At 33.1% G+C, this 15449-nt stretch overlaps 1 protein-coding gene across 2 annotated transcripts in view; it reads right to left on the bottom strand.

Moving 5' to 3' along the window:
• Nucleotides 1-220: 220 nt before the first annotated feature.
• Nucleotides 221-15449, bottom strand: part of LOC134699428 (glycine receptor subunit alpha-2-like) — a 35325-nt gene continuing 20096 nt past the window's right edge. The window contains exons 3-9 of one of the 2 annotated variants that reach the window (XM_063561022.1): nucleotides 14098-14162; nucleotides 12712-12779; nucleotides 8976-9202; nucleotides 6413-6495; nucleotides 4355-4498; nucleotides 2506-2882; nucleotides 221-1288 (exon numbers count right to left, since the gene is read on the bottom strand). In XM_063561022.1, the coding sequence (XP_063417092.1) occupies nucleotides 1148-1288; nucleotides 2506-2882; nucleotides 4355-4498; nucleotides 6413-6495; nucleotides 8976-9202; nucleotides 12712-12779; nucleotides 14098-14162 (1105 nt within the window). In that variant the 3' untranslated portion in view covers nucleotides 221-1147. The remainder of the gene's footprint in view (nucleotides 1289-2505; nucleotides 2883-4354; nucleotides 4499-6412; nucleotides 6496-8975; nucleotides 9203-12711; nucleotides 12780-14097; nucleotides 14163-15449) is intronic. The other variant, XM_063561023.1, reaches the window with a different exon arrangement.

Raw genomic sequence — 15449 nt, forward strand, 5'->3', positions numbered from 1 at the left:
GGATACTAAAGAATTCAAAAGATCTTTTAGAATTAGAGAATGTACACACTAAGTCTTTTTTTATCTTGCAACACGAACCTCGATAAAATCCGGGAATAGTATCAACATACCTGAGTGTACCAATCGCGAAAGGTGCGAAATAACTTACTCAATTAGCTTAATCATTTATTATAGTGACATGTGATTTTTACAAAAAAAAGAAGTATATAAAACAGTGAAATATAAAAACAATCATTAGAACACCCGATCGTTTTGGGTCTTTAAGTCACTTAACCCATTAATGTAAATGGTACGACGAACAAAATGAATATTTTTTTTTGGAAATTTGCCTAATAAGAATGTAATGCATTCTATGTTATATTTTCTTAAACGTACCCCAAAACGTTGTGATTGGTTTAAAACATCTGAATAATGGAAATTGAACCAATGACGTAACGTTATTTTCTATATTACGTTTCTGTGTGTGTTACACTTAACATTGCGTCGTTTGTTTTCTATACTTTTTGAGTGTAAATTAACAATGCGATAAGACGTGTCACGGTACGTGTCTATCCCAAAATTCATGTATTTGGTTTTGATTTTATATGTGTTATTCTCGTGGGATTATATCTGATGCTCGATCCGTTTCTGTGTGTGTTACATTTTAGTGTTATGTCGTTGTTCTCCTTTTATATTCAATGCGTTTCCCTCGGTTTTAGTTTGTTATCCATATGTTGTTTTTTGTACATGGATTGATGAGTTTTGAACAGCATGATACTACTGCTGGCTTTATTGGGTTCTAACAATGAGATTACTCATAGTCCTTTAGATGCTAAAAAGACGAATTGTCAAAACGTTTAATCTTATCTTAATAATGATAAAAAGGAGAAATGAATTACATACAAATTTAAATTTATTATGTTAGTTTGGTACTGGTCGCTTTGTCGTGCTGAATGGCCAGAACAATCCGTTTCGGACTGGAATTTGACAGTACGATAGATACGAAACTTGTAGATAACACCAAAAAAATAAGAGAACAAAGTTGTCTCATTGGCACTCACACCACATCTTCCTATATCCATATAATTGCATTTCAGTTCACTACGCGATGAATTGTATGAAATTATATCAATGTTAATATACAAATTGAATGATTGTTTTCCTGTAATCACATTACGTAATACACCCAATACACAACACAAAATAATATAAAAGATATAGGAAATATAACACGTGAAACATTGTCTATTGTCTTGGCTTTCTTGTGACCGGTCATTGGTCGCCTTGAAACATTCCTTTCCAACTTTTCCTGTGATAAGAAATAAATGATGAATAGTAATTATAAGGAAACAGTGTTTGTTTTAATTAACTAAATTAGCCCCTTGCCTTCTAAGTTTTATAATCGTCAATATGGAATTTACTCACAACATCAATAACACGCTATAATATATAAGCTTACTGACTATCATACCATGTTGCATTTAGACTAGTGGCCTATCAAGTGATCAAGTTTTCTTTTGCAGAACCTACTTTCATTGATCTTTACAAAATAAGAATGCCAACCTTAACAACGTGTTAGCTTTAATATAGCTAGGAAATACAAAATTAAATAAAAACATTGATAGACGAAATTTTAATCTGCTAATCGATGCCCTAGGCACGTTTGTTTTAACAAAGGAAAATATAAACGATACCAACGTAAATTGAAATAAATCACGCCTACTTATCATAGATGAAAGATACATTGTCTCCAATGAAATTGCTTTTAACCAATCACATTCCTAGAAATGTAAAGAGGGTAAGATAGTTCGAGATATTGTGCCAAAGACCATGCTGATATCTTCAGATAGTGCGCTCTGAATCAGACTGCATACGCAAATAGCTTTTAGAAGAGTCCTTTAACAAACAGGGAGTATTCTTCTTATTCCAACCAGAAGTGGCAAATGCTTGTCGAGTGGCTGCGAATTCTTACATCGTGCACACAATACCGTGTATGTATATCTTCCACGTCAAGATCAAGAAGGTGTGTAACCCTGACAATGGATTTAGCATGACTAATTATACTTCAAAAGGCAACTTAAAAATAAAGTTTAAAAACAGCTGCACAGAAAACTTAAAAAGTCATTCTTGCAGTCTTGTCCCGAAAACAAAATCTTATTTTCCAAATGTGTATAAATAAACTTATCATATATACCAGGACTTTATTGTATATATACGCCAGACGCGCGTTTCGTCTTCAAAAGACTCATAAGTGACGCTCGATCCCCAAAACGTTTTTAAAAAAGCCAAATAAAGTACGAAGTTGAAGAGCATTGAGATCCAAAATTCCTTAAAGTGTTGCCAAATACAGCTAAGGTAATTTATGCCTGAGGTAGAAAAGCCTTAGTATTTCAAAAAAATTGAACATTTTGTAAACGGTTAATTCATACATATAACAATATCAATGATATTTAAAGTATATTCAAATAAGTTAGACAAACAATATCTCCTTAGTTTTATACTGAAATTTCGTCGAAGAATACCTACCAGACAAGGTTTACTTTCTCCATTCCCTTTGAGTCGAACACTTTGAACTCGTCTGATCTGCCGCCGTTCCATTACGTTTACAAACGCAAATTCTAACAGCGCAGCAAATACAAAAACTAAACAAGCTCCCATCCAAACGTCTATAGCTTTAATGTATGATACTCTCGGAAGTGACGCAGTACCCGCTGATCTCTGTGTCGTCATGGTTAAAACAGTGAGAATACCTAACGAGATTCGTGCTGGAACAGCGTCGATCGTCAACCAGAACGAGACCCAGGAGAGTAAAACAATCATCACGCTAGGTACAAAGAACTGTATCATATAATAACCAATGTTCCGTTTAAAGTGAAGATTCAGCTGTATACAACTAAATGATGCTGTAAAAACACGGTTCTGGTTAATAACATGTTAGTAATGGTAAAAAGTCTTAATCTTAACAAGTAAATGATTATAATGCTGTAAAAAAAGATAGTTTTGAATGATAAAATGTTAGTAATGGTAAAAAGTCTCTATTTTAACAAAGAAAATATACATGTTTAACGTTAAGCGGCAAATATAACATGTATAATCTAAACGAGAACATATTATATATGATGGATTGGGACAGTTAAGCAGATGCCATCATGATTTGTTTGACCGTTAAGTTATATCTGTATCACAGATTTTTTTCGAATGTGATCTTGAATCGAAGCATCAAACCTGTTCTCATTTCCTTGCTAATGACCTTTAGTGAACTTGGAGTGTCACGAGTGTATGGCATTTCACGAAGGACTCGACTGGCTTGCCTTGATGTGTAGGAACAACGTTCATGCCAATATCGCAAAAGTCAATCAGTTTGTTTTTCTTGTTTCTCAATCTTGTGTTTTGAGTGCGGTGATTTTTTATTATTGTTTTTCACATTTTCGTTTCTATAGATACAATGAATGTGTCTGTCTTTTTTCAGCGCATGGATTCGTGCATACATTCAGAGACCGAGAAATATTTTTTGCAAGAAATAGCTAAAGCGTTTTTTGGTGTGTTTTTTTCAACAACTATTATATTTTTACAATTGTTCTGCGATCATTTATGGCGTAATTATATTATGGAAGAAGGGTGAAACCTGGAATTACATTAACGGTAACAAATTTCCTGCACCAGAACACCAACAACAAGGAACGCTGAGAACCGGGATCACTCATAAACAGGAAAAATCTGAATCAGTAACCCCTAGAACCGGGGATATCAGAATCACTTTCCGATTACGATAAAATAAATTAAAAAATGTATCTTCATTCATTTATGATAAATTCTTTATTTGCAAAAACAGACAAAAAACAATTTTGGTTATGGCATATCCATTGACAAAACAAACATGATCAACCTAATGAAAACTCGACAATATTATAAGAGATATGATAAATACAGGTATTGTTCTCCTTTCCTCAATTCTAATGACTCTTTAATAAAAGAAACAACTGCTTTTACATCATTTGGTGTTGATGGATTTAGTATAGTCACGAGTTTTTCAGTAAAACTAAGTGTATTAAAAAATTACATATTTTTTGTATATAATTAAAGAGTACAGAAGGCACAAGTTGGACTCAACATAGTCTTTAGGGTTTTTTTTTGCCTGTTTGTTTTTTTCTGTTTTAGCCATAGCGTTGTCATATTGTTTTCTATCTATGAGTTTGACTGTCCCTATGGCCCCTGGTATCTTTCTCTCCTTTTATGTGTGGTTATATATGTTTAATTTGAACCATCAGGGTATACGGTTTTGTTCCATGCACGTTTCTCTGAAATATTGGTATACAGTATTTATAATTGCTCAATAAAGATGTCAAGTTGACATAAATAAACATGATAAACGTACCATTCCCGTTTGTTCCATAGCTTTCATTACATTCCAATGTACCATTTCCAACCAATCGAAATTGTGGCAATTCAAATCTGTTACTTTTTTGAACCGCCGAATCGTTTTTCCATTTAAATATTATTCCGTTAGTTGTAAATGCAACTGCAAAAATACAATACTACTTATCAAAGCTTTGTGTAAAATTAACTCTTTAAAAAGAAGTTTTAAACAAAGATTTCATAAAATGAACAATCGAAATCTCAGTATTTTTTTCTTTTCTTAACAATATCAAAAAATGTTAATTGACATATAGTCCTTTGATTTCAAGTTTTATGTCATTAAATTCATTCTGCAGAATATGAGTAGACTACACTTAATATTGTTACATAGGTATGTTTTGTTATCTTTGAGCGTCTTTTCTAGGGTTTATTTTTTTGGTATGTTTCGTATCTGCTTTCATTATGTCAAAATAAATATAAATACTTCAGCAATGCATGTAAAAAAAAAGATGTGGTATGATTGCCGATGAGACAAATCTCCACAAGAGACCAGCTCACACAGAAATTAACAGCTATAGGGTAACCAGACGTCCTCTTGTAATGAGCAATGCCCATTCCTCCTTGATGTCACTGGATTTTCAGTCATTTAATCAACTCTAAACTAGGTATTCCTCAGTGACACAATCGGGTTTTAAAAATTGTTACTGGACGTTGTTACGCAATCCCCAAGCAATCAACTGATCGATTGTATGCTTTTGAAATTAAAAAAACCATCACAACTGGTTCCAAAAAGGTTTCTTATCATTACTCCTCTGAATCTTCGAGTCCAATAGACTTTGAAAACAGGCAATACATAAAATTCGTTCTACCCCCGTTCTTTTTTTGTAGTTTATTTTGTTTTTAGTTGAAAACCGTTAATACGTTTTCTATTTACTTTAGTATTACATAATTATATACGAACATTGAAGGGAAATAAAATAAACAATTTACTGTTGAGCAATAAAGTCGAACGCTTCTCTTGTTTCGTTGCAACCACAAATGATTTTTGAATTTTCTGACGTCAGACACTCAAATCAATTAATGTGTTCGTAGATAGAAGATGTTTTTGTGTTCGGTTAAATTGTCCCCTTTTAAAATTGTTATACGATGATGACTGATGTACTCATATTTTGACTATTTTATTAATTGTGACTGTTTATTTAACGCATCATGTAAATATAACGGAATTTGATGAGACTGTTATTAAAGTGAGAGGGTTAGCACTATAGAATCAGGTTTAATCCACCATTTTCTACATTTGAAAATGCCTGTACCAAGTCAGGAATATGACCGTTCTTGCCCATTCGTTTTTGATGCGTTTTGTTATTTGATTTTGCCATGTGATTATGGACTTTCCTAATTGATTTTCCTCTGAGTTCAGTATTTTTGTGATTTTACTTTTTTCTATATGTTCTGGCAAAGTACATGTATCCTTTTACGGCCTATAATTTTCATAGATTATTTGTACACAGGTTTTTAGCGGTGGCATTGTCATTTTATATCCGACTTATGACTTTAAATGTTCCTTTGGTATCTTTCGCCAGCCTTTGGTATCTTTCGCTAGCCTTTGGTATCTTTCGCCAACCTTTGGTATCTTTCGTCAGCCTTTGGTATCTTTCGCCAATCTTTGGTATCTTTCGCCAGCCTTTGGTATCTTTCGCCAACCTTTGGTATCTGTCGCCAGCCTTTGGTATCTTTCGCCATCCTTTGGTATATTTCGCAAGCCTTTGGTATCTTTCGCCAGCCTTTTGCTAATAACATGCTTCTGATGTACAGTAGGAATCTGATGTACAGTAGTTGTCGTCTGTTTATGTAGTTCATACGTGATTCTCGTTTTTATATAGATTAGACCGTTGGTTTTCTCGTTTGAATGGTTTAACACTAATAATTTTTGAGGCCCTTCATAGCTTGCTGTTTGGTTTGAACCATAGATCCGTGTTGAAGGCCGTACTCATTGGCACTCATACTACATCTACCTATATCTCTTTACATACATTTAATGGATTATTTACTTATAAATTTCCAGACATATACTTACAACTTTGAAGATACAACGAACATGTCTGTTCATCCATAGGGTACTTGTACAGATCCATGGGACAGGATGCTTTCAAGGAAATTCTGGGGAAAAAATAACCTATTAGATTGGGCCATAAACTAAAATCACTAAAATAACCTATTAGATTGGGCTATAAATTAAAATCACCAAAATAACCTATTAGATTGGGCTATGAATTATAATCACAAAAATAACCTATTATATTGGGCCATAAATTATAATCACAAAAATAACCTATTAGATTTGGCCATATATAATAATCACAAAAATAACTTAAAACTAACTTTTATATTTACTTAGCTCTAAAGTGTTTATAATTATCGTAACCAACAACAAAACAACAACACGGCGGATAACAGCATACTTTCATGAGTTTATTTCCAGAGGAACTTCTATTATATCTCATTATATACATACATACGGTTTTTAGTTTAGATAATTTGGTATTGATTTTAGAGCTTCAAACTAGTTCACTACATAGTCTCATTTTCTAGACCTGGGACTAATCTGTTTATGTCTTAAACGTTTATTTGATGTCAAAGATCCTGAATTGAACACAGATGATTGACCTGAAACCAACCCATTTTGACACGTACATGTATATACATGAACGGAGGAACAATGGTATCCAATAATGCTCCCCTCTTCTGCGGCAAGGTCATTGCAAGACGGTAGTTTATAGTATGTCAATATTGACAAAACATTTATGTAAATGTTGAAAATTCTTAACCACAAACAGACAACTATTTCATTTTCTTGAAAAGAGTCAGAATGTTTTGCAAAAGAAATATTTTTTTTTCACCTTGCGCGATTTTTTTACACAAATATTTTTTTATTTCTCTGAGGCAGATTAATCAATCGTATCTTTTGGTTGGAAATACCATTTATTGTCGGTTCTTACAACACCCCTACTTTTGCATGTATATTTTTGTAGTACTATAAATTTGAAGTATTGAAAACTTACATAAAGAATGTAGTATTGAGTAATACTTCAAAATTATTGTACTATTTCAGTACCATAATTTCCCAGTGCTGGATTTGTAAAGCAGTTTTATACTTTTAGATTAAATGTGTAGTACATTTTTGGTTCAAACTAATTTCGTACTACTACAGTATGCTTATCAATTCTTATACCCTTAATAAATTATTTTTTATCATTTTATAGAAAACTAGATGTGTCAAAGCGACACGAATGGTCCCGTCCCAAAAAGTTGAAAAATCTGCAATTTCAATATAAACACGTGTGGACACAAACATGAGGGTAGTCTCACATATCAAACATCAGCTCAAAATCTGGAGGTGTATTGAAAAAAAAAAACGGTATAAATGTAGTTTTCAATAACTTATCAAAGTCAAAAGCCCGTAATTTTAGTATATATTAGTGGAGCGGAACAAAACTTAAACTTGATCTGTAACTCATCATTGTTAACTCACATACCAAAATTCAGTCAAATATCTGAAGGCGTTTAGAAAAAAAGTCTGTATAACTGTGATTTTCAACAATTTCTCAAAGTCCAAAACCCATAATTTCTACAAAAGTAAGTGGAGCGGAACAAAACTTAAACTTGACCTGTAACTCATCATTGTTAACTCACATACCAAAATTCAGCCAAATATCTGAAGGCGTTTAGAAAAAAAGTCTGTATAACTGTGATTTTCAACAATTTCTCAAAGTCCAAAACCCATAATTTCTACAAAAGTAAGTGGAGCGGAACAAAACTTAAACTTGATCTGTAACTCATTATGGTTAACTCACATATAAAAAATCAGCCCAATATCTGAAGGCGCTTAGAAAAAAGTCTGTATAACTGTGATTTTCAACGATTTTCAACAAATTCTCAAAGTCCAAAGCCCGTAATTTCAGCAAAAATAAGTGGAGCGGAACGAAACTTAAACTTGATCTGTAACTCATCATGGTTAATTCACATATCAAAAATCAGTCCAATATCCAAAGGCGTTTGGAAAAAAAGTCCGTATTACTGTGATTTTCAACAAACTCTCAAAGTTCAAAGCCCGTAATTTCAGCAAAAATTAGTGGAGCGGAACGAAACTTGAACTTGATCTGTAACTAATCATGCTTAACTCACAGCCCAATATCTGAAGGCGTTTAGAAAAAAACTCCGTATAATGGTTTGTTGCGGAATGACGGAATGACGGAATTACGGATTTCGGAATTTCGGACAAGGGTAAAATTATATGGCACCGACAACTTCGTTACGGGGCCATAAAAAGAAGTACTAAGACCTTCATAGTACTACAGAAAACAGGTAATTAAAATCTGTAGTACAAATCTAGTACTGTTAAATTATGGTAATAAAAAAGTACCATGACAAGTTTGGAAGTACTACACTACTACTTATCTATTAAGGTACACTTTCATAACTATACAATTATTATATAATATATATATATATAAAAAAGTACAAGCACGAAAGAAGCTGAATATGCCATTTAATTTTCTTAACCCCCCTCCCCCCTTTTTCCCTCCCCCGAAATTCAAGTTGTCGCCCCTTTACCATAAGTATTAATTTTTATCGTATACCTTAATCTGTACACAATTCTGCCGTCGCTGAAGAGGTGTAACATTTTATTGGGTACAGTCACATCATGGAAAGATGCAACCTTTTCATTGGTAAAGTAGAGATCTGGTACCCATATTTCTTTGATTAAACCAGCATCCAATTCAAGATATTCGACGTCAATAAAACCATGGAATTCTAAACGAGGATCTTTCCACTCTTGCTGTACAAATGTGTTCATTGTAAAATCCTTTAAAAAAAGAAAATTCTTTTTGCTGAAGTCAAACATGTTTAAAAAAAAAGGTTTGGATCCATTAAAACGTTTAATCCCGCTGCAAATGTTTGCACCTGTCCTAAGTCAGGAATCTGATGTACAGTAGTTGTCGTTTGTTTATGTTATATATACGTGTTTCTCGTTTCTCGTTTTGTTTATATAGATTAGACCGTTGGTTTTCCTGTTTGAATGGTTTTACACTCGTAATTTTGGGGCCCTTTATAACTTGTTGTTCGGTGTGAGACAAGGCTCCGTGTTGAAGGCCGTACTTTAACCTATAATGGTTTACCTTTTAAATTGTTATTTGGATGGAGAGTTGTCTCATTGGCACTCACACCACATCTTCCTTTATCTATTAATTTGAATTTAAAGTTCCGTAAAGCTGAATTCATGAGATTTACAAATTAAGATATAAAAAAAGATGAGATACAAAATGAAAAACAATACTAGGGGACGTATAAATATTGCGTAATAATCATCCATCATTTGCTTAAAATAAATAACACAATTAAAAGCAAATGTAAATACAGATGTATAGTTTTTAGATTTAGATCTTAAACAAGCTTTTAAAACAGTAGTATATATCTACTTGTACGCATTAATTTCTTTCGGAGTGGCATAAATACACCTTATCGCTAATCCCGGCTGACCCGGCCGCTTGAACTTTGACGCATACAACAATCACGGTTCCATTGTGGCGTCAGGTGTTTTGTTTTATGACGTCAAAATTTTACGGGAGCCTGTGTGATATCCAGTAATGGCGGACAAATAGCGATAAGGTGTATTGTCGTCATTGATATATAGACTGTAGTGTGAGCGCAAAGAGCATATTTATGCTTACGGTAAATCTGTATAAATGTATACATTAGATGAATAAGGCCATTAGCTTTCACGTTTAAATTGTTTTGCATTGTCTTTTGGGGCCTTTTATAGCTGACTATGCGGTACTGGCTTTGCTCATTGTTGAAGGTCGTACGGTCACCTACAGTTATTAATTTGTGTGTAATTTTGGTCTGTAGTCGATTGTTGTTTCATTGGCAATCATACCACATCTTCTTTTTGATATGTAATCTATTAGGAGCATAAACGAAACAGCGGACAACAAAAAGTCAACATGATGACAAATACAGCATTAGATTTGTCTATACTTACGGAGGACACAATCAAATTATTCACAATGAATACACTATTTACAAACGCTACTAGACCCGATCTATTATATTAGTTTTTTGTTTGTTGTTTTGTACATAAATAAAAACGTTATTTTTCACCGTTGAATTGTTTCACATTTGTCATTTTGCGGCTGTTTATAGCTTACTATGAAATCTGGGGTTTGTTCATTGTTGAAGGCCGTCCGGTGACCGAAAACTGTAAATTTATACGTCATTTGGTCTCTGGTGGAGAGTTATCTTATTGGCAATCAAACAATGTACCACACCTTCCTATTTTGATTTCGAATCGTGGAACAGGAAAAACACGTTAACCATTCAGTTCTGGTTATTATTACTTCAGTTAATGACATAATGGCCTTAAAAAAAGTGTGTATCGTTACGACAAAACAAGAGAATTTCGAAAGGTCTTATCCACAGAAAATATACAGGAGTTGCTAGATCTTTAGTTTAGTTTAGTTTAAACATATTTATTTATAGTGGATTGGGAAACAAGTTTTGCAACTTATATAAATCCCTTTCCACTTTGCTAGATCTTTGTTTATAGGTAACTGTGGCGAAACATCGATGCAGGTTCTGTATCTAAATTAGATTGCTTCTATCTATCACTCATGCAAGATTTAAACAACTCATCATCATCATTATTAATTTCACGTGTTGCTTTCTTTTTTTTTTCTTTTTTTTTTTTTTAAAGAAAGCAACTTGTTTCAAAATGATTAATTAAGTAGAAGAATGACAACTGCAGTTACATTACTTGGAATAAACACCCATTCAGGAAGGACGCCTCCGGGTGCGGGAATTTCTCGCTACATTGAAGACCTGTTGGTGACCTTCTGCTGTTGTTTTTTTATTTTGGTCGGGTTGTTGTCTCTTTGACACATTCCCCATTTCCATTCTAAATTTTAAATTTTACCCATGTTAAATGTGTCTAATTGAGATTTTAATCTCAAAATGTAATAATAGTTTAAGCAAGAAATACAAAAAAAAATTGTTGGAGTTTGAAATCAAAGTAAGCTTCGGAAAGACACATAATACCACATCAGTCACTATTACGTTTTAATTGAATGAAATAGTGTGTTTTGAGTCAATGCGTCTACTTAATGCAGATTCCTGCAGTCCAAATTCAAAACCATACGGAGTTAACGATCTGATCGAATTGCACAGTAAGTCCAATTAATCTTTCTCCTTTATTTACTTGTCAAATAACTCAAAACCAGCCATTGATAAAACGCCGATAAAACCTTACAATACTGGTATAGCTTGATCATGTTGATATAATTGCAACATTTTCTGTCAGCGTAAAAACCATTTTCCACGGCTGTATGGTTATATAACGATTTGTATCTAAATATCTCTAACATCGCGATGCTTTCAAATTATACTATCAATTCTGCAAATGTTTTAATGAATTATAAAATCTTGGCGACTAGATATCATATTCAACAGCAAATCGAAATGATGAAAGAAGAGTTTGTTATTCAGAAACCTTTTATTAGTTATAGATGATTTACTTGATTTCGAAACGTTATAGACAGCTAGCCTAAGACTCATAATAAATATTCTAAGTAGTGAATGTAGCGTATTACCAATGTTATTTCAACTGATCGGGCGGAGCTTACGTTTTAATTTGCATAAGGACAGTCTATTTGAAGAGGTGTGTGATAAGGATGATTGCAGTTATAACTATAACTGATTTCTAATCACCTATCAGTGTCATCAAAGGAATTTACAAAAGAATGACTGGACACTTCATTGATGAGTTTATATTAAAATACCTATCTATAGATGGACTGGTTTATTATGAGCGAACCGGTTAAACTCCGCCCAGTCAAGTGAAATAAATTGAGTAATACTTCCGAACAAATCTAGTTATATTTAATGTAAACGAATTAGAGACACAACTGATGCACCCACAGATGCAAAGTGATATTTTGAAATAACTATAACATTTAATCGCTTATACCCCAAAAATGACAAAGGTCAACTATCTTCCAAAGAGTGAAAACTGTAGGAGTTATACGGACGGACGGACAGAAGAACGAACGTACGGAAGGACGAACTAGGGTAAAACAATATGTCCCTAACTTTTAGGTATTTGGATTAACTATGTATCCATAATGTACGGAAGGACAAAAATGCCCCAAACGTTAATGTCCGGGGGCATAAAAACAACAACAACATAACAATCTCCATAATAAAACAAGCAAAGCAAAGCATAACCTGAGGTGCGTCACAATTAAACAACTGAGCTTAGCAAAAAAAAGGTAAATTCTGCATAAGAAATTGGACTCTGATCTACCAAAATTGTAAACTTACCATAGTCTCTTCACTTATTGAATCAATTGAGTTAATGAATAGACTCACTTCTACCTCGGTTGGAATGTCTGTAAACGAAACAAAATGTAAATTATGCAATCGTCTAAACTCGGCCGATTTCGTTTCTTCATATATTATGCAATCATCTAAACTCGGCCGATTCCGTTTCTTCATATATTATGCAATCGTCTAAACTCGGCCGATTCCGTTTCTTCATATATTATGCAATCGTCTAAACTCGGCCGATTCCGTTTCTTCATATATTATGCAATCGTCTAAACTCGGCCGATTCCGTTTCTTCATCTAGTAAAGGAATCGAAGAAGACTATCAAATTCACCGATGATTGCCAAATAGTGGATTTTGAAGTTGTACTAAAGAAATAACAACTCTCTTTGGATTAAGCATTAAACTAAAACGTCCTGGACTTAAAAGCCACGTGCTACTGATCACCACAAACATTTAGTTATATTTTCTGCACAGTTTTTGTATCGAGCGAACCTGGGAAATTTATTTATAGAAGAAGAAGACATTTGCGCAAGGAAAAAATAGTTTTAGTATTAATTCAATTTCACTACTTGTCGTCTTCATGAAGCACAGAAGACGAGTGTTCGTGTAACCAATTAAAAATCTTTAGAACGTTTAAATTTATTCTTTTTCAATCCGTTTCCTTATTTTTAATTCTCATTTTTTTTTAGTTTTCCTTCAATATATTAAGACTTCTCTGGACTTTTCCTTAACATTTTATTAAAACGATTTTATAGTATTTTTCCCCTCTTTATTTAAATATCAAATACAATTCTCTGGTCAAATTTGTTTATTATTTTTCTTTAAAATCTTCATCAAGTTTGACATTTGATTCATCCAACAAATTCCACAAGAAAAATCAAACCCTCTTTACCTGCTAAAAATTCGAACGTTTATACTCTGACAAAAAATAGTATGAACATTGTTATAATAAATATTATTGAATTATGAATATCAGTTTTTAATGAAACTTATAAGATGCTTACTTATGACGAAGAGCATATTTTGTCGAAAAAGAATCCAATTTCTAATGATCCCTTGCTGAACAAAGGGAATGTTTTCTATTTTTTGATACATTTTTTTATGAATATGATGCATTGTTGCAATGTTAAAATTGTCATTCAAACGGGATAAAAAAAAATGAAAATAATCAATAAATAACCTCTGTTTGCTTTCATCTTACTTTGACATTTTTTAACATATTAAGAGAAAAGTCTAAATCCTAAAAATTCTAAACCCTCAAATTACAATGTTCGAAGTAAAACTCGCCGGACTTAAGCGATCTATTAATCTCAGAATTTCTAACTATAAATTCTGTTCAATTGTTTCGAATTCTTTTTATTATTTTACAAAATTCTTACTTTGCTCAAAATTAGGCGTGATTCTGTTGTCATAATCTACTAGTAAGGCTCGTATAAAATCGGTCCTGAAATAAATAAGTATGTTTATCTACATGTAACATCTACTAGCAGAGCTCGTATAAAATCGGTCCTGAAATAAATAGGTATGTTTATTTACATCTATATTAGGCACAATTAGTTCTCACAAAGAATGTTCTGAAATAAAGAAAAAAAAATGTAAACCATGTAAATATTTATCAAAGGTACCAAGATAATTATTTAATACGCCAGACGTGCGTTTCGTCTATATAATGCCGGAGTCACACATTGGCGTATAGACCGGCGTGCACCACAGAGCAAATTGGCAAAGTCGGTATACGTTAGTTGCACGCCAGACTTTAACTAAAACGTATTCGAGTGTGTTTGTAACAAACACTCCATAATAAAACGTTCCAGACACGCCGAGATCACGGATTATTGTTCTAGATACGACCAGGACGTGTCTCAAATATGTTCAAGAAACTATTTTTCATTCGTAGCATGCATTCCATCTACGTTAAACAAACGCCAAGCACACGCCAACATACGTTAGTTGGACGCCCGATAAACGCTTAGGTACGCATCTTGCTTTAAGTTTGTTGTGCACACGGCGATACAGATATGATTGCCAGGTTGAATGCATCCAAAATTACGAGCGTATTAGAAGCGTTCATGATTTTTTTACCACGCCCGGTGTACGTCGGAGCTATACGCTGATGTGTGACGCCGGTATAAGACTCATCAGTGACGCTCAGATAAAAAAAAATTATAATGCCAAACAAGTACAAAGTTGAAGAGCATTGAGCACCAAAAATTCCAAAAAGTTGTGTCAAATACATCTAAGGTAGTCTATTCCTGGGATAAGAAAATCCTTAGTTTTTCGAAAAATCAAAGTTCTGTAACGGGAAATTCATAAAAATGACCACATAATTGATATGCATGTCAACACCGAAGTGATGTTGAAGTTACGAAATTGTAAAGTTATTTATTGTTTGGAATATTCCATTGTGATGTGAGTGACTATGCCAACTATCTTTTGTTTTGTTTGTTATAAAAAGTAAAATCACAAAAAAACTGAACTCAGAGGAAAATCCAATCGGAAAGTCCATAATCACATGGTAAATCAAATGACAAAACACATCAAAAACGAATGGACAAGAACTGTCATATTCCTGACTTGGTACACTCGTCAGGCATTTTCATTTATAATTGTATGCATGGTGATGTTAAGACATTTTATGTATTATGCGTCTTTTAGTTTTCTACTATTTGTAGTAATTCCATAGTGACGTGAAGAAATTCGATGTGACTACGTCTTTTTAGTTATCTACTGT

Source organism: Mytilus trossulus, unplaced genomic scaffold, assembly GCF_036588685.1.
Source record: "Mytilus trossulus isolate FHL-02 unplaced genomic scaffold, PNRI_Mtr1.1.1.hap1 h1tg000070l__unscaffolded, whole genome shotgun sequence".
Lineage (NCBI taxonomy): Eukaryota > Metazoa > Mollusca > Bivalvia > Mytilida > Mytilidae > Mytilus > Mytilus trossulus.